Source organism: Bos mutus, chromosome 12, assembly GCF_027580195.1.
Source record: "Bos mutus isolate GX-2022 chromosome 12, NWIPB_WYAK_1.1, whole genome shotgun sequence".
Classification (NCBI taxonomy): Eukaryota; Metazoa; Chordata; class Mammalia; order Artiodactyla; family Bovidae; genus Bos; species Bos mutus.
In genome coordinates, this window is record NC_091628.1 from 80539127 (window position 1) to 80562092 (window position 22966).

At 55.4% G+C, this 22966-nt stretch overlaps 2 protein-coding genes across 2 annotated transcripts; one reads left to right on the forward strand and one right to left on the reverse strand.

Moving 5' to 3' along the window:
• Positions 1–1847: 1847 nt before the first annotated feature.
• On the reverse strand, positions 1848–5484 carry ZIC2 (Zic family member 2). The gene is made up of 3 exons (XM_070380868.1): positions 4413–5484; positions 2414–2577; positions 1848–2189 (listed from the first exon to the last, which is right to left on the reverse strand). The coding sequence occupies exons 1-3, from the start codon at positions 5482–5484 to the stop codon at positions 1848–1850; spliced, it is 1578 nt and encodes a 525-aa protein (XP_070236969.1).
• A 10552-nt stretch (positions 5485–16036) lies between these two features.
• Positions 16037–22311, forward strand: ZIC5 (Zic family member 5). The gene is given in 4 exon segments (XM_070380869.1): positions 16037–16411; positions 16414–17440; positions 17443–17520; positions 21861–22311. Coding segments are annotated over 4 exon segments (1908 nt in total). The 5' UTR covers positions 16037–16051; the 3' UTR covers positions 22304–22311.
• Positions 22312–22966: the final 655 nt, after the last annotated feature.

A 22966-nucleotide genomic window follows, 5' to 3' on the forward strand; every position in this document is an offset into this window, starting at 1 on the left:
CATTTCCACCTGGCCGTTTCAGTCTCTGCAGCTTATTCTATTTGACTTCACGGAATTCTTGAAGAGGTTCTCTTTTATTGGGGGCCGATGGTTGGTGGTTTTCCTAAATCAAAGTGTAGTCTATTTGTCACCTTCCTCCCTTGAACATCGCACTTATGGGTGAGCAGTAGCTGGGCAGATAAGCAGGATGCCTTGAGCAAGCTGTTTAAAATTTCAAGGAAGGAAAAAAAAAAAAAAACTTTTAGTAGAAAGGGGCCCTTAAACTATCATCATTGAACCAAGTTCAAAAACAAAGGACTCAGCTCAGTTTTAAACCTGCAATTAAAAATAACTGTACCTCCGCTTTTCAGAGGGAGGGAGAGGAAAGGGGGCAGGGAAGAGAGGAAACAAAGAATAAGGAAATGGTTAGTGCTCTTCAGTCCAGTCCAAACAGCCGAAAGAAAGGCACCGCCTCAGATAATGGAGCCATTAGAAGCTCGGAAGGTTCCTGCAGGCGGGTCCTTGCAGTGGCTGTCCAAAAATGTAATTCACTCTCAGCTACAGAAACAAAGGACATACAAAATAATTTGGAGACTTTCTGCCAGAGAGGCAGTTTGGCCCAGTTTCTAGGCATACACCTTCCCCCTGAATTCGAGGTGGTGCCTCCCATTCAATGAGGCAGCTGACCCAGACCCCTATCAGCCCTCTGCTTACTCCTGCCCATTTCCTTGAGTAACTTTGCTAGGAAAAAAAAAAGTATGTTCGTGCAGTTTCAACACATTTTATTATATTTCTGTATGCATTACTCTCAAAACATATCACAAGAAATGATCAAACCACTTAAAACCTTCAAATAAAAAAATCTGAAACAGTTTATGCCCACAATTGTACATATTTATAGTTAAGAAACATTCTTTATAAATATTGTTTCCTCTGTAGCAAGTTAATACCATAATTTAATTACAAATGGATAAATATGGTAACGGGTATTTACAGAAGGAAGGGTGTTATTACGGAAAAAGCTAACGGCACGACGTTTACTTCCCCCCCTCCCCACAATCTTTCATACAGGAACTAACAAATTGAACTTGCAAAAGCACTAAAACATCACATGTAAACCCAGCTAACAGAAAAATACATTCACAAGCGTTGGTGGCGGTGATGTGGATGTGAGTGCTGTGGATCTGCATGTTGAAGAAACAGAAGGGAGACTTTGGCACGGCTTTTTTTTTTTTTTTTTTTTTCCAGTCTATAGTTGCATGAAGTTTACAATCAAGTTGCCTCATAAAAAGGAACACAATATTCAATACCACAATACAAAAGAAACCATTTTCTTCCACATTACTTAAAAAGAAACCGGGGAAATTAAAAAGAGAAAAAGAAAGAAGCCCATCGCTTGGGGAAGGGAAGGGGAGAGAGGCAGGAGGAACAAAATCCCGGAGAATTACAAATGGACAAACTTCTATACACCAAGAAGCCATTAAAACCACCTCGGAGAAGAGAGGAGTCCGCTATGTACAGTTTGTCAGAAGACTGGGAAAGGCGTGGGGAGGGAAAGGGGCGTGGAGGGAGGCAAAGGGGAGGTTTGGGTCAATATTTTTATGGGTTTTTTAAAATGATTTTTATTTTTATTTATTTTATATTTTTAGCTTTAAAGATTCCGGAAGGGATATCATTGCTTTTCATGCCTAGATTATTTAAAAAAAAAAAAAAAACCAACAACAACAACAAGAACTTTTAAAAATCCTTCTGCTGGTAAAATCATTTTCATCATCATAAAAATCAGATTGGGAATTTTAACACCGATCACCGGGGTGCTCTCGGCGCTGTTACCAGTAGAGGGACCGAGGCAGCCCCGCCCCGGCCTCTCACACGTACCATTCATTGAAGTTGGAGGACAGGCCGCCGTGGCCCCCGGCTGTCCCGCTGCCCCCGCCGGAGCTGCCGCCGCCGCCGCCCCCGCCCGCCCCGCCGCCGCCGCCTCCCCCGCCGCCTCCACCGGAGCTGCCGCCCGCGCCTCCACTCCGGTGCACCGCGGACACGGCCGCCGCCGCCGCAGCCGCTGCTGCAGCCGCTGCCGCCGCCGGGGAGAGAGTGGAACTGCTCTGGGGCTCGGCGCTGGGCGACACCAGCCCCGGGGGCGTGGACGACTCGTAGCCGGAGCTGGCGGCCGGGGACGACTCGGAGCCCTGCGGGGAGGACTCATGGACCTGCAAGACAAAAGCCGGGAGGGGAGACCAAAGGGGACTGGGTGTGAGTGCAGCTGCTGTGGGGCCGGGCCTCCCCCACCACCAGAAGTGCCCCCCCATCCCCAGAAGTGTCCCCCAACCTATCCCCCTGGGGGCCCGGCCGGGACACTCGGCTTTCCCCCACCACCCCGGGGCCGGCGGTTGAGCCCGGCCGCCTCGCCCTCCTCGCGCCTGCCCGGCGGTACCTTCATGTGTTTCCGCAGAGAGCTGGGGTGCGTGTACGACTTGTCACACATCTTGCACAGATAGGGCTTATCCGAGGTGTGCACGTGCATGTGCTTCTTCCTGTCGCTGCTGTTGGCGAAGCGCCGGTCACAGCCCTCGAACTCACACTGGAAGGGCTTCTCCCCTGTGGACACGAACACGCGCGCTGGCTGCCGGCGCGCCCGGAGACCACCACCACCAGCCCCCGCGCCCCCGGGAACCCCTACCTTCCACCCCACCCCTTGGCCTTGAAGGGGACCAGGCCTCCGGGAGGAGAAAAGAGGGGCGACAAGGGCCTGGGGCTCCCTTGCGCCTTCCCACCTGACCGCCGCGCTTTTACTTCCTATTTTACTTTTCTTCTAGGCTGACTCGCGTTTCCTCACATCTCTGATCAAGTTGGGGTAGCCCCCACCCCACCCCCCAGCCCTGCCTAACTGCCTTTCTTACAGGGCTTCTTGGACTCGCGGCTTCTAACAAGTTGGTCTCGCCATGGAGAAGCTGTTATTATGACAAAATATTTGGGGCATTATCAGAATCACACAGGCTGCTGTCGGCTTCTCTCTGGGGCCAGTAGGCAATTACATTTGGAGATGCTGTGTGTTGTTTGGGGACCGTACTGTGGATAGCGACTGAGCCAGCATTTTTTTTTTTTCCCATCCAAAATTCTGCAGATTGAATTAACCAATAATTCTCGGTGCACTCCTAGCCTTTTGAAGACAACTTGGGGGAAGAGAGAAATATGAGATAAGGCAGCACTTGAGAGAGATTGCAGAGAGGCGCAGGCTGGGCCGTGGGGGTGGGGGGATCAGCCAAGGCTTTCAGAAACTCCCCTGTTTAAATTTTCTGGCGGTCCCCGCATTCTGTTGCCAGAATTCCAAATGCTTGGAGTCATTTAGAGGTGTGAAAACTCCAACATTGTTCCACTTGGAGAGGGGATCATTTAACGTTAAATTCCATTAGCACCTAAATTGTTTCTTAAAGACATCCGCTCAGACGCAGGACTCGAAAGCGAGCATTTCATGCAAATATATTTCTCAAATTTTAAACCTTGTTAAAAGCTTGTCTCGCACCTCGGCTGCCTCCCTTCCCGGAAGAGAACAATAGGCCGCTGGCGCACCCCCACTTCGGAGTAAATATTGACGGGGGAAGTTGCTAAAACATTTGGCTTTCTTTTAGGAAATCGTCTGGCACGATTTTGGCTGGGACCTGGTCATAGATGAATAATCTATGAGGCGAGAGGCGCGTTCTTTCTCGGCGCTCTCTTCTCACGCGATTGCCCCGCGGGGCCGCGCCGCCCCGGGCTTTCGTTGACCCGGCTGTCGGTCCAAGTTTGGAATCGCAAACCCTCTGGTGCCCCTTAAGAGAATTTCACAGACTGCTGCGAACCCACCGTAAAGCTCCGCGACCCACCTCGAGATGGGCTTTAAAAACACTTTAAAAACGAGAAACGCTTTACAGCTTCGGCTCACACCAGACTCATTTTTTAATGGGAAACAGTCCGGGTAAGGACGTCTGGGCCCGTAGTAAAAAAAAAAAAAAAAAAAAAGTGGAAAAACACATAAGCCACTCAAAACGCAGACGCACACCCGGAGCAGAAAAGCACATTCAGACAAGCTGGCAAAATCCTCTCTAGGCTCGATTCCCGGGCACCGAGTTGGAGGCTACTTTTATTTTCTGCGTTCTGTTTAGGACGGAAATTATTCACCGAAGCTGAGCCAACGAAGCAGTTGCATCACCCGAAGCATGCATTTGATGTTACCTCGATCATTTAAAACTCAATTTCCGCACATGGAAAAAACCCAGCCCAATAATAATATTCTTTCATTCGCCAACAACAACAAGCCGCTGGCTCTCTCTCGCACACACGAAAACATCTCCCGTTCCAGGGCAGGGGATGGCGGTCGGCGCGTTTCTCCCCGCCAGCTAACCACGGCTTCTCTCCCTTCTGCTCCCAGACCCCGACCCGACCCACGCGGTTACCTGTGTGGGTCCTTTTGTGGATCTTTAGGTTCTCAGAGCGCGCGAAGACCTTGCCGCAGCCCGGGAAGGGGCAGGGGAAAGGCTTCTCGCCGGTGTGCACGCGGATGTGGTTGACCAGTTTGTATTTGGCCTTGAAAGGTTTGCCCTCGCGCGGACACTCCTCCCAGAAGCAGACGTGGTTGCTCTGCTCCGGGCCGCCGACGTGCTCCACCGAGACGTGGGTCACCAGCTCGTGCATGGTGCTGAAAGTTTTGTTGCAGCTCTTCTTCGGGTTACTCAGCTGCTCGGGGTCGATCCACTTGCAGATGAGCTCTTGCTTGATGCACTGCTGCCGCATGTAGCGGAAAAAGGCACCAGGGTGATGGTGGTGGTGGTGATGGTGGGCCGCGGCCGCTGCCATGTTCATCCCCATGTTCATATTCATGGGGCCGTACTGGTTGTGGAGCTGCGCCGCCGAGTAGGGGTCGGTCCGCGGGCTGGCCACCTGGCGGTACTGCTCCGAGCGCCCGAACACCTCGCCGGGCAGCCCGAGGCGCATCTGCCCGTTGAGCACATTCTGCGAGCCGTGCGGCCCGTGCTGCTCCGGGAGGCCGGGGAAGAGGAGGTGGCCCTGCGCGTCCGAGTGCGCGTGGTGCAGGCCGCCGGCCCCCGGCCCGAACAGCCCGTGCTGCCCGCCGCCGGGCGCCGAGTCGCCAAAGCCGCGGCTGCGGAACAGGAAGTCCCGGGTGGAGTTAAAGGGTGGCCCGGAGTAGGAGCCGACATGCGCGGCGTGCGGCCCGAGCGCGGCGGCTGCCGCGGCGGCCGCTGCAGACCCGGGGTAGGCGCCGGGGCCCTGCGACGTGAACGCCGAGCTCTGGCCCGGGGACAACTCGTGCGCCCCCGGGTTGAGCTTGAAGGCGCCCATGTGAGCAGCCGCTGAGTCCACGAAGCCGTTCTGCGCCGCCGCCAGGCTCAGTTCGCGGTCTTGCATCTCCGCGGCCGCGGCGGCCGCCGCCGCAGCCGAGTGGTGATGGTGGCGCGCGAAGCTGCCCACCCCGATGGCCGGGAACTGCGGCCCCGCGTCCAGGAGCATGGCCAGCGCGCCCGCCCGCCCCGCCGGCCCCGGCGAACCCCGCGCTTCCTCGGCTCCCACTCCCGCCCCGCTCGCGGGGCTGCGTCCAAAGGCCGCCCGGCTCCAAGCGCAGGCGGCGGCGGCGGTGGTGGCGGCGGCTTCAGTCCCGCGAGCGGCGCTCCTGCGCCCGCCGCCTCCGCCGCCGCCTGGATGTGCCTCGGGCGGCCGGACGCGGAGCGAAGGCGCGGAGAGGAAGAGGAGGAGGAGGCGGCGGCGGCGGCGGAGGAGGCGCGGGAGGAGGAGGAGGAGGTGGTGGAGAAGAGTCCAAAGCCAGGCGGAGAACCAAAGTGTATTAAAGGAGCTGCGGCGGGGGCGGGCGGGCAGGGCAGGGGAGGGCGGGCGGGAGGAGGGAGCAGGAGGGAGGCGTGGGGAACCGAGCAGAGAGGGGGGTCGGCGGGGGGCGAGCGCAGCGCCGCGGCCCCCACCCCTGCGCGCACTCGCGCGCGCACGCACTCACTCGCTCGCTCGCCCGCCCGCCCCGCGGTCCCGGGGCCCGGCAGCGCCAAGCGGCGCCTGCAGAATGCGATCACCGCCGCAGCAGGGCCAAGGTGCCCGAGCGCGCCAGCCGCGCGCGGCACGGGCAGGCGGGCGAGGCGGGGACCGCGGAGCCCTCGGCGATTCGGCGGCCCAGCCCGGCGGGGCCCGCGGCTCCACCCGGCCGCGGCAGGGGTGCTGGGAGCGGCGGACGGAGGCCGGGCGCCCTCTCCACGGCGCGCTCGCTCGGCCGCTCCCTCCCCCGCGGCCCTGCCCGCGCCGCCCCGCGCGCGGCGGGTATTGTTTGGCTCGGCGGCCGCGGTGTTTAGCCCTCCGCGTCCTCCGCGCTTGGCATTGGCTGCGCCTCACGTAGTAAACTCGCGAGCGGCCCCGGATTCCCCCAGATGAAGGAGGCTGCCGCGCTGCTCCGTCTTTCTTTAAGTTGTGCGGGAGAAGGAGGCGGGGGAGAAGGGGGGCTGTGGGAGGGGAGAAGGCGAAGGCGGGGAGGAGGGGGAGGCTGGACTCAAAAACAATAACAATACCAAAAAAAAAAGTATTCTCCAGCTCGCTCGCTCCCTCCCTCTCTCTCTCCTATCGGCCCGGGAATCCCGGGCCTGGAGGGGCGGCCGCACCCGCCAAAACCGAGCGGAGTTCGGAGCAAGTGCCCAAGCGGAGGGCGAAGTGCGTGTCCCCGCTTTGGGCTGCGGTGGGCTCCGACCGCCACCGCCACCACCACCGCCTCCGCCTCTGTTTATTTCACGGGGCGCAGCCAAAGCCGCAGCCTTTTATTTTTTTATTTTTTTGTCTCCTCCTTTTCCTCTCCCCTCCCCCTCGCCCCCGCGTCTCCCGCCCCAGCCTCCCTCCTTCGCGCTCCCGGACCGGCCTCCTGCTCACACCGCCCCTTTAGCGGCGGCTCCAGCCCCGCCCTCCCACTCGCCCGGCGCCACCATTGGCCGCTGCCGCGCCGTCAATCCAGCGCCCCCGCCCCGAGGCCGGCCCGCCCCCTCCGCCCGGGCGCCGCAGCAGCTCCCAGCGGCCCCAGCCGCCGCGGATGGTGGCAGCCCTCCGGGTTCGCCGGCCTCTCCCTCCGCATCCCCGTGCGCCTGGGCGCGACGGCTCCTCGTCCTGCGGGCTGAGGCGCTCCCCCGAGCCCGGTGGCCGGCCGAGCGAGGGTCTGGGCCGCGGGGGTGGGGTGGGGTCACAGTGCCCTTGGTTGCGTACTCTGCGCCCACGCCCTCCCGTAGAAGCCACCGTTTCTCCGGGGACCGAAAGCGGGCACCTCTGGTTGCTCGAGAACGTGGCTAGCGACCGGGCCCGCGAGGTGGGAGGTTCTGTGCGCCGGGAGGCTACAGCCCCAGTGCCCCGCCTGGAGGGCGCCGGGGGGCGCGCGGCTCAGGGGCAGATCTCCGGACGTGTTGGCACGCTCCTGATCCGCGCCCACCTCCCCAACACACACTTTTGTCGACTTGTCCTGGGGTAGTGAACACACAGGTGCAGGATGGGGAGGGGGGTGGCTAGAAAAAACAGACGTGCCCTTCCCTCCCACCCTTCTGGACACTCACCCAAACGCCGCCCCCTCCCCGGCCGCGGCCCCCACCCGGCGCTCGGCGCGCTCCACTCCTCCGGCCGCTCGCGTCCCTCTCTGATTAAGGCTGTAAACACTGGGCAGCGGCCCCCGCGAGGGAGGGGATTGTTTGGAAGCGGTTTAAAGACAGTGTCACCCTCGGGGTGGGTGCCCATAAGTCCGGGCCTCTGCCACTGTAGGGTGGGAGGTGTGGGGACGCTGGAGGCGCCCGGCCAAGCCAGGCTCAGGCTGGAGTTCGGCCGAGGGTCAGGCTCATCAGAGTCCCGGGAAAAGAGATCTCCAGACTGGTAGGGCTCAAACCTAGAAGATATTTATAAATCATTCTCCAGAAGCGAGAACCCCCACCCCCGCAGCCCTCCGCTCTAGCCGATGGCGGGGCCCGAGGCTGCTCTCTGGGTCCCAGGTCCCCGGTTGGCCGCTGAGGACGTTTCCCGTCCCGAGGCCGAAAGCTCGCGCTCCGGAGGTAACCGGAGAGGAAGCGACGGGCCGCGGAGGCTGCGGAGGTGCGAATGGAAGGCCCGAGGCCAGCGCCTTTCTTCGCCTAGCTAGCAGAAAGAACTGCTTTTAAAAATAAAAATCTCTGGGAGTTGAAATAAAATTCAAGGAAGAAAATAATCAACACGCATTTCAAATTTTCAAGTTGAAATTAAGGCCATCAAAAAAAAAAAAAGAAAAAGAAAACGCGGGAAGAGAACTCCAGCAGGCGATCTGGAGCAGAACCCGGCCCTTGCGCTCGCACAACGCAGCCTCTCCCGGCTTGAGCGGGTCCCTAAAGATCCGAGCTGACCGCAGCCCCGCGCACAAGGGGCCCGGTGCCCTCCGGCTGCCCGCCTTCCCTGCCCCTGCCCCGGGGCTGGGGGCGAGGAGGAGGAAAGCTCGGGCATCTTGTCTGAAAGCCCGGGATTTTGCTCGGAAGCTGGGGCTTCTCGACTTTTCTGAAAGAAGGAAATGTTCCTTCTCTGCGCACACCTTTCCCTCTGTCAGGGGGGAGGGGAAGGCAAATGTCAAACTGCCCCTCGAGGCAGAAAGGGACCAGGGAGAGAGAAAGAGAGAGAGAAATACGCCAGGCAGAAGGGCTGCCCTGATACAGTGAATCTGCCCAAGGCACAGCCTTTCACACTTGTTTCTTGTATTCATCAATTTGTATGGAGGGGTAGGAGGGGGGAGAATTGGCAAAGCTTACCCCGAAAGTATTTCCCAAAGAAAATATTTTCTTAGAAATAATGGTCGTGAGAATAACAATCCTGCATGTCCGCAAACCTCACTCTTCTTCTTCCAAACCATCAGACTTCTCCAAGTTTTCCTTCCTTCCCACGGACTCGCCCCCGCCGCCCTCCTCTGTCCCCTCCTCCCCGCCCCGTTCTCTCCTTTCGCTTGGATTCCCCCTTCTCGGCGCCCGTTGCGGGCCGAAGCCGCTGGGCGCTCGCGGGCCCAGGATCCAGGGGCCGCGCGGCCGGGCGGTGGGACGGACGGCTGATCCCCGCTGGGGATCCGGCGGCCTGGGCGCTCCTGGCTCTTCGTTCCCGGCTCCAGTTCACCTCTCTCTCTCTGCAGGACACGCAGGAGCTGAGCCAAGTTCAAAGTCACGTCGCCGTCTCCTCTTAGAAGTGCTTTATTTCTCCACAAACCGCGGAACTCCTTCGCTTCAAGACACAGTTTTTGTTTTTGTTTTTAAGGGAAGGAGAGGGGGGAGAGAGAGAGAGAGAGAGAGAGAGAGATCAAGAAAGCAAGGGATAGAGAGAAAGAAAAAAGAAAAAAAACCTGAAAGGCTTTCAGAGTCATTGCCTCAAAAGTACCTTTGAGGTCCTTGGCCAAGGAAAAAAACCCAGCCGACTTCCGCACCCTGAGAGTGAAATTCAGTTTTTCAACAGGTTTCTAGAAGGGCCCGCCGTGTTGGTGTCAGAACCCGGGGACCCCTAACCATCTCCATCGGGCAAACGTTTGCTCTCTTTCTAAGTTTTCCAAAATTGAGCTTTTCAGATGTCCTGGGGCCAGCACAGGGCTAGGCCAGCGAGACTCCAGGCTTCTCCGTATATGGATGGTCCCAGGGCTGGCAACCCTTTCCCCAACAAGTGGAGAGAATGGCAGTGTAGTAGAGAATTCGGATTGTCTTCAAAACAAACAAACAAAAACAAAACAAAAAAAAACACACAAGAACACCAGTAAATCCCATCAAACACCCGGGCACTCATTCACTGAACACCTCGTTGCGGTTTGTGGGCCTCTGTAAACGGGTGACTGGCTTCTTTTGTCGTATGCTGAGTATTTTGTGTACATATGCCTACAAACAATGCAGAGGCACACACAGGGTACTCACATGCTCAGGTACATCTTGTTGGCCAGGAGAAGCCAAAAACAAACAAGCAAACAAAAGGGATCTTTATATTGGAAAGCAGAAACACTGGGTGAACATACCACTCAACCTTCTAATTTTCCTCTTAAGGGAAAAGATGGAAATGGAGGAAGAGATGGGAGAAAAAATGTGGAATTGACTGTCCATATACACTGGGCCAAAAAAAAGTGGGGGGATTTCACAGGATTTCAGCACTGTCCTCTGCATCACAGACACTCATAAATTCAACAAGATCATCAACAGGATATTAAGTTGCAGGTCACCTTTGATTCAGCCTCTCAGTCACTCCTGGGCTGGGCGACCCCTGACCCATGAAGGACCACATGTGTGGTGGGGGACCCCCTCCCCTGTAAAACCCACCTAGAACAAAAGAGCTTTGTCCGAGGTTTAGAGAAGTGTAATGTAAAAGAAGGGGAAATTGTGAAAATCTCAGCCAATGTTGTAACTTTTAAATACCATTTTTAAAAAGGGGGAGCTTTAGTGGAAGCAGGGAGTATCAGGGGATAAGGCCCTCTCTAGCCTGCTAAAAGAACTTTTCTACAGTTAAAATTTACTATTCTGTAACCGGGCTTATAAAAATTCTCTCTATAAAATATATGTTCACCAGCAGTTTAGTGAGAGATGCAAATGTTTGTATATTTGTCATTAGGGACTCAGAAAGAAAAAAAAAAAAAAACAGAAGCCAACATTTCTGGGTGACAGTGGTTGTGCTTTTGCAAAACGAGAGGACTAACTGTCTTTACTTTGTCTCCTTTCCTGATGGGAGAGTTTCTACTGCTGTAAAACAAAAACAAAACTAACCCCCCAAAACAGAAGGCAATGGCTTACATCAATGTGTTTAATTATTTTGAGGGCAGTTATCCTTTGGGCTCCCAGGCAAACTACAGCCAGAGAGGCTGAATACCGGTGACAGGCGAGCAGCTTTCCAATAAACTGCAGTGTTATTGCAATAGACTTTGTAATACAATTTATGCTGTCATTCATAAATAACAATGCCATATGTCAACCATATTGCTTACACAAGTAAATCCGTCAATGTGTCAGTATTTGATTTATCTCAACAGCTTCTTCAAATATTGAAGTATACATATTGGAAGGGGTATGGAATGAGGGGAAACTACTCACAAAATTTGAGATTAGAAATAAAAGAACTTCTGCTTCTCCTTTATTCCCCATCCAAAAACATTCTAAAGAGTAAAGCATGAGGGAGGAGGAGAAATACATCTTGGAGCCAACATAAAGAAGTATTGGGTGGTTACATGAACTGTGAACAGGTAAGGGGGTTTCTGCTTACTGTTTAGACCTTCTGAACATATTTTAAAAGACGACAATTAGGGATTTTGCAAGAAATTACCAATCTTAACAGTTGAATGTGGGTCAAAGGCCATTCAACAATGCCCACCCCTCAGGATAACAAATGATAACCAAATGATAATATTTGATGACAGGTCAATCTTACTGATTTTTTTCGAAAGAGGCAGAATTTTTCAAGGTTTTTAAGTACTAAGGTCAGGTGTAAATGGGATGAGTCCAGTTCTTGAGTATCCAAAACAAATGAATAAACAAATCCCAAGGTTCCAGTGATGGCTTCCCACCCCAGGCCTCTGGGTTTTTTGGTTTGGTTTTGAATCCTCATGAAGTCCATGTTCATGGGACAGGGATCAAAAACTATCAAGAAGCACTCATCTGTCTACTCTCAGCCTCACACATGTTCGAGGAGTCTGAGGATTCAGCTGCGGCTCAGAAGGGCGGGAAACGGAGGGAACCCTCGGAGAAACTCTTAGAACTGAGACCTGAGCGTTGCTTCCTGGCACCCAAGGCCCCAGGGCCGGGTCGCAGGTCCCATCAAGTCAGGTCGCCAGTGGTGAGGACTGGGGGCTGGGCAACTGGTACCCGCCGAGTGCGAGCAGGGCAAAGGGCCGGGTACCTCACTGCCTAGTGGCCTGGAGAGCTTGATTCGGGAAAAGCCCTTGAATCCGAAGTCTTCATCACTTCCGGCCACGACAGAGCTCAACTGAAACGCAGTGTTGCGGGTCCCCGTGCTCCCCTCGCCCCAGCTTTTGAGAGGTCTCCCCCCCCACCCCCCCCCACCCCCGCCACTGTCTGCTAATAAACCCTTCTCCCAGTTGAGCACCCACTGGGGAGCACTTGGGCTGAGCTACAAAAGTCCTCTGACCCTTCGAGGGGTTCCGACCACCCTCTCCGCCCTTGAACCTGCCTCTGGCGCAGCCCAGATGGCGCAAGGTGCTCCAAACCGCTGGGCACCCAGCCCTTCTGCAAGGAGGCCGCCCTTGCGGAAACCACGCGGGATGGGGTAGCCATAAAGCAATTGCAAAGGCAATAAAGGCCAGCTCAGTGGGTCCCCCAGCTCCTTTCTTGTCCACCTCCCCGTCCCCGGCGTACCCCCTGCTCCCCACCCCCTACCCCCGCCTGCCGAAACAATCAGACAAAGGCTCAAAAGCCAGGAAATGTCCAATTCACTTCCCATAGAATTTATTAATTGCCCACACCCATCGCGAGGAGACTTGGCTGAGTCCAGGGACGACCGGAGGGTACCGGGGAGCCGCAGTACACCCCCTTCCCGGCCCTCGGAACAGCGGGGAGCCATGAGCGCCCGCCTGGGCACCCCGAGACCGGGTTCGGCCGCCTCCAGGCAGCGGAGCGCGGCCTGGCCGGCTCGGCGTTGACGGCGTCTTCCCACCCTCTTCGCGCCTTGGTTTGGGGCCGGGAACCGGTTGGGGTTCGGGGTGCAGCAGAGAAGTCTGGAAATCCACGTTCCCCGAGGAGCACCTGTTGACCCTAGAAAGGACATCTCCATGGATCGCCACGTTGCTGGCCCCACACCAGCACCTCCGCTGCAAACGCGCAGAGAGGAGCAAGGGTTTGGAGGCTCTGCCCTGGCGACCAGCACCACCGCGGAAATATGGGGCTAAATCCACAGGGGAACTGGCATAACGACTTCTACACCCTTTTGCTTAAAAAAAAAAAAACAAAAACAAACAAACAAAAAAAAACCACACTAGTATTTATTTTCTTCAACCCCCTGGAAATTGTTGGTGTTTACTTAGGAAGTGTGACACAGTTATTGGGTCCTTAGAAACTCGGGATGTGAAGGGGTTTTGATTTGGCTCTCAAAATGGCTTGAAAAAGAACCAGCGCACCTGGGGTCAGGCGGGTCATCACAATAACAAAAAGCGCCTCTACAAAATAAAAAGCTCTTTTATAAAGAAAGGCAATCCGGAAATCCACTGCGAGCCTTCCTGATGATCATCCAGCCAGGCCTATTCTCAGGTTTAATTGGCAGGCGGTTTATTGGCGCCTTATTGGTGTTGATTGAAATTTTGCTTCCAGTTCTTTCTTTTAAGAATTAGCGTCTCAAGTCGATTTACCTGAGTCAATTATCTTTTTTAGGGTCTGAGTTTGGTCATAAGTTTGCAAATATTCATTAAACACATTTCACAAGTATCTCTCTTTCTCATTGCTATCCAAACCTCTATCATTTCCTAAGTAAGATTTTCTTTTTTAAAGCTTCCCATAAAAAGAAATTGATCAGGGAGCTATATTTGAATTAAGACATATTAAATCGATGACAGATACATATCACGCTGTGTTTAACAAGAGTTGTACAAGGAGGCGGGTTCCAGATTCCGGCAAGGCTCTGCTGCACCATTATTCACATTTTTACAGCCTCTCCTTCATGCCTTCACCCATTAAACCATTAAATTTCAGCAATTCAATAAAACAAAGCAGTTATAATTTTGAGGAAAAGCTATTTTGAAAGAGGTGGAGGTACCCATTTTATTGCACAATAAAAATGCTCAACAGTCTATATTAAAGGCTAGGTTGGGCTTATTTTCTTCTTTCTTTATTCATTCTTTTTGCTTTGTTTTTACTTATAACCTGCAGGATTGCATGCCACGCTGCCATTATGGACTTGTTGATGATTATCGCTAAAAAATTCAAATAGAGGAGCCTCATTTGCAAGGTTCTGAGAGGAAGTGAAGACAGTGGACAATTACAAATAAGATGCTTTCTTCATAAACCATTCATAGAGATGACACAGTCCTTCCTTCACCTTGCCTGGGTGGCTTGAGACTTTTTAAGTCTTGGAAAAAACATTGTGAAAGACTTCCTCCTCTCCAAATACAGATATGGATTTTGTCTCTATTGTTTATTAAATTGTTTTTTGTTGTGTTTGCACTCAAGCCTTGCTTATTTCACCTTATTTGAGCTTCACTGAAGCTTAAAGAAAATACCCATTTGAAATCTGATTGTACTATTTTCTTTGTTGGTTTGTCAGTTTTATAAGAGTAATGACATTCTCAAGGCTCGAAGGGAAATTCCCTGTTAAACATTGTTCACACCAGTGTAAATGCAGCTATGGAATCAGCTCTTATCAAAATAATTCTTCCCACTTCTCAGGATGATCTCACAGATGATGGCTTTATGGAGTCTTTTTTTTTTTTTTTAACTTGGACAGCAAACGAATTAAGTGGGTAACATGTTTTACTGTATCCCAAACCGGGAGGGGGGGAATTTTAGTCATGATTTCTTTTTAAAAAATAATTTTATGTAGGGCAGCAGAAACAATTTAAAAACCTGACTTTAATTTTTGAGCACCATGGCATATGGCAAAATTTTAAGATGTTTTCTTTTTAAAAACTAAATGGCACTTTAGGGCAATAAGAACCCTTAAGTGTGAGGGATGTCACATTTCACTGCCCCCTCCCAAGTGATGCAAAGACCTATTTCTCTCTTCAAAAAGATTTGATAGCAAATCGCTTGAAAGGGGGTGAGGCTTACTTTTTTTGAAAGCCAGTTTTTATGGTTTTCAAGGAAAGCATCTCTCCTGCTTGATGAACTTTTTAGAAAAATGGTAACAGGTTATTCTATTAGCACATAAAGTGCAAAGATACTGCTTGCTTTTAAAATAATTATTTTATTGGCTTCAATCTAACTTGTGGTCCTTTCGGAAAAAATGAGGCACCCATGCGGACTGCATTCTGCACCGGAAGGAGAACTTCTGTTTAAAAGATATGGTTTATTTTAGCCGCTTCCCCCTGGACAGATGCTGTCTGTCCTGCCCTGCCAGTGTATCTCGGAGAAGCAAAAGTTAGAATCACTGCCCGATGCCCCTCCCCCTCCGTAGATCTAATTGGAAGTGGCAGATCTAGAACCGATGAGCAGTGAGATTACACTTCGAGCTGACTCCTTTGAACCATGCTGAAAAGGATTCCATGAGCTAAAAAGTCTAGGTAAGACGGTTCCTTTGGAGAAAGATGTATTTTAACTTCACCTGGTGTTTTGCAACCAATAAGATTTTAATATCCTTTCTCATTCCGTCTACTGTCTGTGCGCCCTCCGCGAGCGCTCGGCAGATTGAGTGCCTTCCCAAATAAGAAGTTTCCACCATCCTGTCCTCGAGCACGATGGAGGCCATACATCTGTTCACTCCCTCCTCCCCCAGAGAACAGCCCGGCGCTCTTCCAAGGGAGGAGGTAAGAAAGTGTTTGGATGCTGGAAGGGACGCGGTGTGCCGTGAGAGAATGCTTTTGAAGTTGGGGGCTCCCCCTCCCCTCGCCTTTTGCTCCCCGAAGGGGTCCCCCAGCCCAGGGCCGCCTGGCGCCCTTCGGCCGCGTGCCGGCGCACGCTCTCCGCAAGGCGCGTACTGGGAACGCTAGGCGCTGCGCGCGCAGGCCGGCCGCAAACTTTCTGCAAGTGCAACTTGGGCATCCCGTGGGAGGCGGGGACGCGGGACTCCGGGGGAGGAGGGGGCGCGAAGCGAAAGCGAAGGCGGCCGCGAGCGCGGGGGCGCGTGCCCGCTGGGCCGAAGGCCGGAAAGGGAGCCAATCCGGCAGCCGCGCCTGCTGCCAATCACGCGGCTCCCTCCAATCCCACCCTTGCCATTTCCAAAATCTCGGTCCCACTGTGCAGCTCCGAGGTGGTGTCCGCTCGGCCAATCGCTGGAGGACCGAGTGGGAACGGGAATGAGCGGAGTTAGGCGGCCAGGACAAAGAAGTTAAAGAGCGCCTAACACATACATGTTTTTGAGGGCGGGCCGAGAAGGGAAAAAAGTACCCCCAGGGAGAGTCCATGGGTCTGACTGTGTCGCTCTGATGGAGCCCCCTTTGAGCAAGAGGAACCCGCCCGCGCCGAGATTAGCGGATCCGGCCGCGGCTCGCGCCTGGCCGCTGCAGAACATGACAGGCTTCCCGGCGCTGGCCAGCGCGCCCGCCCACTCCCGGGTCCGCGCCTCGGCCGCGCACCTCCGCCTGCGGGACCCGGTCGCTGACCCCGGCGTGGCCCGCGCTCCGCTCAGACCGGAGCACATGGCCCAGGCGGGCGCGCCCGGCCCCAGACCTCCCTCCCAGGCGCTCCCGGCGCCGCCCGAGTCCCCGGCGGCCGCCGCCCGCGCCGCCGCCTCGGCTGTGCACCCCGGCGCCCGCACCGCCCCCGGCGGCGGGGGCGCCCGCGGCGGGCCGTCCCCGGCGCCCCGCCCCGGCCCCTCCTCCTCCCCTCCCCTTCCCCCCCTCCTCCTCCCCTCCTCCCCACCCCTCCTCCTCCTGCCCTCTCGGGCTACACCACCACCAACAGTGGCGGCGGCGGCAGCAGCGGCAAAGGCCACAGCAGGGACTTCGTCCTCCGGAGGGACCTTTCCGCCACGGCCCCCGCGGCGGCCATGCACGGGGCCCCGCTCGGAGGGGAGCCGCGCTCGGGCCCCGGCTCCCCCCAGCACCCGGCCCCGCCTCCCGCCTCGGGTGGCATGTTCATCTCGGCCAGCGGCACCTACGCGGGCCCGGACGGCGGCGGCGGCGGCGGCCCGGCGCTCTTCCCCTCGCTGCACGAGCCGCCAGGAGGCCCCGGCGGCCACCCGCACCCGCTCAACGGCCAGATGCGCCTGGGGCTGGCAGCGGCCGCGGCCGCGGCAGCGGCGGCGGAGCTGTACGGCCGCGCCGAGCCGCCTTTCGCGCCGCGCTCGGGAGACGCGCACTACGGGGCGGTGGCGGCCGCGGCGGCCGCCGCCCTGCACGGCTACGGAGCCGTGAACTTAAACCTGAACCTGGCGGCGGCGGCCGCGGCTGCGGCCGCGGCGGCCGCAGCCACCGGACCAGGGCCCCACCTGCAACACCACGCGCCGCCCCCGGCGCCGCCGCCGCCGCCGGCGCCAGCGCAACAGCCCCCCCACCTCCCGGGGGCGGCCGGGGCCTTCCTGCGCTACATGCGGCAGCCAATCAAGCAGGAGCTGATCTGCAAGTGGATCGACTCCGAGGAGCTAGCCGGGCCGCCGCCGCCGCCGCCGCCGCCTCCGGCCGGCGGCTCCAAGCCCTGTTCCAAAACTTTCGGCACCATGCACGAGCTGGTGAACCACGTCACCGTGGAGCACGTGGGCGGCCCCGAGCAGAGCAGTCACGTCTGCTTCTGGGAGGACTGTCCGCGCGAGGGCAAGCCCTTCAAGGCCAAATACAAGCTCATCAACCACATCCGCGTGCACACCGGCGAGAAGCCCTTCCCTGCCCCTTCCCGGGCTGCGGCAAGGTCTTCGCGCGCTCCGAGAACCTCAAGATCCACAAGCGCACTCATACAGGTGGGTGTCTGTCCCCGGCCGCCGCCGCCGCTTCTGCCGCCGCTTTCTCTTCCTCCTTCGTCTCCTGCTCTTCATTTTTTTGTTTTCCCCTCCTTCCGCTGCTTCTCTTCGCATCTGTATAACCCGGACATGTGACTTCTTGTTTTTCTCTCCCTCCCCCCCCCCTTTTTTTTCTATGAATAAGTAATTCGATAGCACACACACAGGCCCCCGCGCTCCGTTCCTACGCGCTCGACTCTCCAGCGCTCCCCGCAGCCCGCTCCGCCGGGACCGGCCACGCGCTCCAGCCGCCGCCGCCGCCACCGCCCCGGAGCAGAAGCCGCCGCCGTCGCCAGAGCAGGAAGGCGCCCAGGACGGTCGGCAGCCCCTATCCGCCCGGCTCCAGAAACTTGGGGAGGGCGATGGGGAAGGAGCGCAGGACCGGAGCCGCTCCGGCGGCACTTGCCCCCTCACCGCATGGCAGGCCCCGCGCGGTGTCCGAAGAGCGGGCGTGCTTGGGGCGCGTGGTGGGGGGGGGTTAGCGGTGACATCGGGGCCGCGGGGGGCCCAGCGCGGTGTGACCCCTCCGGGACGGGACAGGAAAGGGAGTCTTGTCCCTTCCGGGCAGGGTGTAGAGTGCGAAAGGAATGCGCCCCCCGGAGACCTTCCTCCTACACACACAAACACACACGCACGCGCTTACACAGTCGCCCACCGTTACACACCCCACACGAACACGTTCACGCGCGCACACATCACACCAGCAACAACTTCACACACCCGTGTTCTTCCTGACCCCTTCCTCAGAGCTGGGACACTCTTGGGCCCTGATCACACAGTCACACTTGCTCATTCACACGCCTTCATACACACCTATACTCACACGCGCCGTCACACGTTTTATCACACGGGCCCTAGAGGGTGCTGAGAAATTGGTTTCCGTCATTTTGGAGAAGGTTTTCCCGAGAGGAGGACGGAGCGGGCTGCAGAGGCTCCTTGAGGCCCATGGCCCGCGGTGGGGCCCCTTCCCGCCCGCCCCGCCCCTGCCTTGAGGGGGGGGGGTGTGCCCCCTTTTGGGGTGAGGACAGCTGCGGCCTCGGGCGCCGGGTGGGCTCCGGTGGGCCGTGCGCCCCCTTGGAGCGGGCGCGCGCGCAGGGCCGGAGCGCCGATGAGCGCGAGCTCGGTCGGGATTTATAGGGACAGACGAGATTATCCCTCGGAGGACACTTAAGTAACTGGAGTTTACGTTTGGCAATTACTTGGCTGATTTATCGGCGCGGTGGCGGCGGCGGTGGCGAGGAGGCAGCCGCCAGGCGGGGGCCCCAACACCTGGCCAGCGGCCGAGGCTACGGGGAGGGGCGGGGAATCTGCGCGAGGAGCCGGGCCCGGGAGGCCCGAGTCTGGAATCCCAGGCCTCCCTCCTGCCGCCGGGAACCGCCAGGCCTCCTGTGGCCTGGCCGATGCCCCCGGGCTGGGAGCCCGTTTTCCCCGGAGGCCGGTCTGCCAGCCACGTTGTTTTCTCATCGGGATCGGCCCGCCTTAAATGTTTCCAAAAGGAGATTTCCCACCGGGCTCTCGTAAAACCTCCCCGGCCCCTCTAAGCCAGCGGCTGGCCCCGGGGCCCAGCACTTCCCGACCAGACGGAGGCCTGGGGTTGTGGCGGTGAAGCGCCCCCCGCAAGGGGAACCCCCTGACGGCGCCCGCAACCTCGGGCCCTTGCGGCCTTTTCACCTCCGAGGGGAGGGGACCTTCCCTCCCGGCCCGGAGATTGCCCCGGGCTGGGGCCGTGCTCTACCGCTTCGCGCCCGGAGCTGGAAGCTCACGGCGCGGGTGCCGGCCCTCCGGTTCCCCCGGGACGGGCCGCCTCCCTCCGCCCGCCTCAAGGGCGCGCCCCCGGGGGCGGGGACCCGGGCCGTTTGGTTTTCGGGTTCCCAGCGCGCAGGACTACGTCCCCGCACGGCTCGCGGCGGCGGCCTGGGCCTCGCAGGGTCCCTGCGGCAGGGATGCGAGCGCCCGCCCCTTGATGCTCGGATCCGCGCTGGGTGCTCTTGGCGGTCCCTGGGCCGCTGAGCCATCGATCCTCGTGTCCAGCGGGGGCCAGCCCGGACTCCCCTCCCCACCGCAACGCTGTCCCTTTTTGGAGGGGCGGGGGGAGCGGGCAGTTATCCGGGGATCGCGGGACAGGCTGATCAAAGGGAATAATCCCCCGACCACTCCAGAAGGCCCGTTTCCTGACCCACGTGCCCCCAATTCCATTTATAACCTTTCTTGGAGCTTGACTTGGAGTTCTCACACATAGCTTCCCTCACTCTCTAAAACCCTATAAGTAGTTAAATTCCGACGTGACCCCACTGTCAGCGTCTGAAATGTAAACACTGGGGCCTCTCACCCTTCCTACTCAGGTAGAGTTGGCTCTCTCCCACCTGCCCACCCCGCGAATAAAATAGGCAATTCTATCACCCTTTCCTTTTTTTCTATTTTCTTCCTCCATCTCCCCTTGTGCTGGCTTTTCTACCTTTCTTTCCATATGGTATCTGCCTTTTCTGGGCCTGATTCTTAATGCTTCTCTTTATCGTGAGCAGTGGTGAAGCTTGCATCGTCCAAGCCGTTTATTTTGCACAATAAATGCTTAGCCTGTGCAGAAACACAATGTTCTAAAAAGCAACATTTGCATAGGGTGAATAAATCCACTTAAGCCTCCATGTTGAAGAAAAGCTGATTATGCTTTTTAGGGGGAAGAATGCTATATTAAGTTAGTATTATCTCCAACTTAAAGTGGAATATGGAATCAGGACAAATAACCAGTGTTTTGATAAAACTTGATTTCTGTTGCAGCCCCTCCACAGAGAATTTTTAAAGGGTGTCACTACCATCGCATTATGTTGTGTTTTTCCCTCTTTGTAGGCCAGTGTAGGAGGTATATGAATAATAACTCAATTTTTAAACAATACTTCCAAGTAGGGTAAGTTATGTTACAGGCATCTGAATACTTTTCAGATGTGCTAATATACTCTTGGCACTGAAGTAGTTATTCATTGCTGAAGTTAAAAGAGAGAAAATTACACCGAAATACCTGTATAGGAGAATCCACCACAGAAAATTTATGTACACTAAGCTGTCTTAATAGTTGTTTGGCTTTTTAAAAACAATTTGTTGAAAAACAAGGAAAAGACTGTATCTTATATATCAGCAGAGTAGCTGCTGAAATGTAGAGAAACTCCTTTTAAAATAATTTAAATATAAGGAATAAATATATTACTATACCACAGTATGTATGAGATAACGTTCAATTATGGACTCAAATACATCAAGTTCATGGATACTAAGGTGAGGGGGGAAGTCATAACTGCTACCTGCTGTCTTTCTGTCCTTGCTTTTTAAGACCAAAGTGTAGAGTGTAGGTTACTGTAACTCTACTGGGTTATCTAGTTGTCTTAGCATTTCTACTGCCTGCACCCAGGACCTTGTGTTTAAAAGGCCCTGTGTTCCTGGGGTGGGTAGGACAGCTTAAAGGGGCAGTGGGCCCAAAGACTCTGATAAATAGCATTTTTTTTCCTGTTTACTATCAAACAGTATGTTAGAAGAAGCCTCTGGCTGAGGTATGTGGTCTTTATTAATGCTTGTTAAGGTTCTGTTCTGCTAGGGTCTTAACTGCCCAGTAAGTTGTGAGAAGAGCTGGGAGAAGGAAGAGGCCAAGAGCCTATTCTGTGCCCAGCTAGGCTTGTAAAAAATCTAGTGGTCAGATCGTGGTTTTCACAGATGTCTTTATTTCTGGGGAGATCGGGGTTTTGGTGTATTGCCTTTCCTTTCCATCAGTGAAATCCTGGGGAACTCTCTGAAACAAAATGCCATTATTATAATTTTACTGATCAATCCCAGTTTACTTTTACTTGAGTATCTGTTTATTTTCCTTCTCCTTTTTTTACGGTCTTCACCTAAGCTGTGGCTTTGGAAGTTATTTCAACAGCATTTATCTTGACGGGGGATCTGTTTGAATTTTTGTGTGTATAGACCCGAGGGGGACAAGGATGGAGGTATTTGGGTCCCCGTTGAATTTCAGCGTTATTGCCTGATCCAAGCCCTTAGCCCTTCTCGCCTTGACCCCTATGGTACTTCAGGGTCGACATCCAGCCTCTCCCAAAACCCAAGTCCAAGGAGAGCCTCCAGGCCAGGGGACACCAGGCCCATCCTGGAAGTATCCCTTCCCTGTAGCATTCTGGAACCTGGGAATTGGGAATTAGGCTGGGAGTCGGTCTTCAAGAGAATGGGAAGTTGCATCCTTCCATCTGCTTGAAGATTATTCTCTCAAGTTCAGAGGACTCTGAAGACCCCCTGTTAACCTCCACTGTGCTTTCTTGCAGGGGAAAAGCCTTTCAAATGTGAATTTGATGGCTGTGACAGGAAGTTTGCCAACAGCAGCGATCGGAAGAAACATTCCCACGTCCACACCAGCGATAAGCCCTACTACTGCAAGGTCCGGGGCTGCGACAAGTCCTACACCCACCCGAGCTCCCTGAGGAAACACATGAAGATTCACTGCAAGTCCCCGCCACCTTCTCCAGGAGCCCTGGGCTACTCATCAGTGGGGACTCCAGTGGGCGACCCCTTGTCCCCTGTGCTAGACCCCACCAGGAGTCGCTCGAGCACTCTGTCCCCTCAGGTGACCAACCTCAATGAGTGGTACGTATGCCAGGCTGGCGGGGCCCCCAGCCACCTGCACGCCCCTTCGAGCAACGGAACCACTTCCGAGTCTGACGACGAGGACATCTACGCGAACCCTGAAGTCGTGCGGACGATACATTAGATTCGATCAGTCACCATCACTATCAGTAAAGTAATAAGTGGGAGCCCTTGGACCGCATCCTAACCTGAGACAATGCCGAGCTTGAGACAAACCCTCGACTCAGACTTGCCACCAGGTCTAATTAGCCCTATTTATTTAGTATGAAACCCTATGGTGTTGGTACATTTAATTAATTTAATTAAGATATTTGGGCTTTCCCCCCCCCTTAGAAAACAAACAAACAAACAACAACAACAAACCCAACCAAGCTGGACTTGTATGTTGCAGGGGGACAGGACTGGGAGCAAACTGTGCCAAGGAAGATAAATGGAGAGATCGTAGTTCATCGAGACACACACTGCCAATGCAATAGATGTAGTTCTTTACAAGGGTGAGAAAAAGAGCATTAAGTCAGCACTCAACACAGCGACAGGCCCTCTGCACTTCCCAGAGTGCCTCGGGACTGCCTTTGACACCATAATGGAGCCCCTCTGCTTCCCGCCTGGGCCCTAATTCTGCAAAGGCCTCTTGATTGTAAACCACTCACACTTGCTGCATCACCAACAGATCCTGGACTGTACCTGTGTCTGAAAATATTTGTAAAGACCCTTTCAGTTCTAATACTTGTAATTTTTCATTCCCACTCTTTTATTATTGATCTCACCATAACACAGTATTTTTATA

What these genes read in the sequence shown, in the direction of transcription:
- ZIC2 (XM_070380868.1), bottom strand. Translation starts at nt 5,484, where the DNA reads ATGCTCCTGGACGCGGGGCCGCAGTTCCCGGCCATCGGGGTGGGCAGC. An exon ending in CCACAAAAGGACCCACACAG is followed by an intron (nt 2,578 to 4,412) that starts GTAACCGCGTGG and finishes TCGTGTCCACAG; the next exon opens with GGGAGAAGCCCTTCCAGTGT. An exon ending in CTCTGCGGAAACACATGAAG is followed by an intron (nt 2,190 to 2,413) that starts GTACCGCCGGGC and finishes TTTGTCTTGCAG; the next exon opens with GTCCATGAGTCCTCCCCGCA.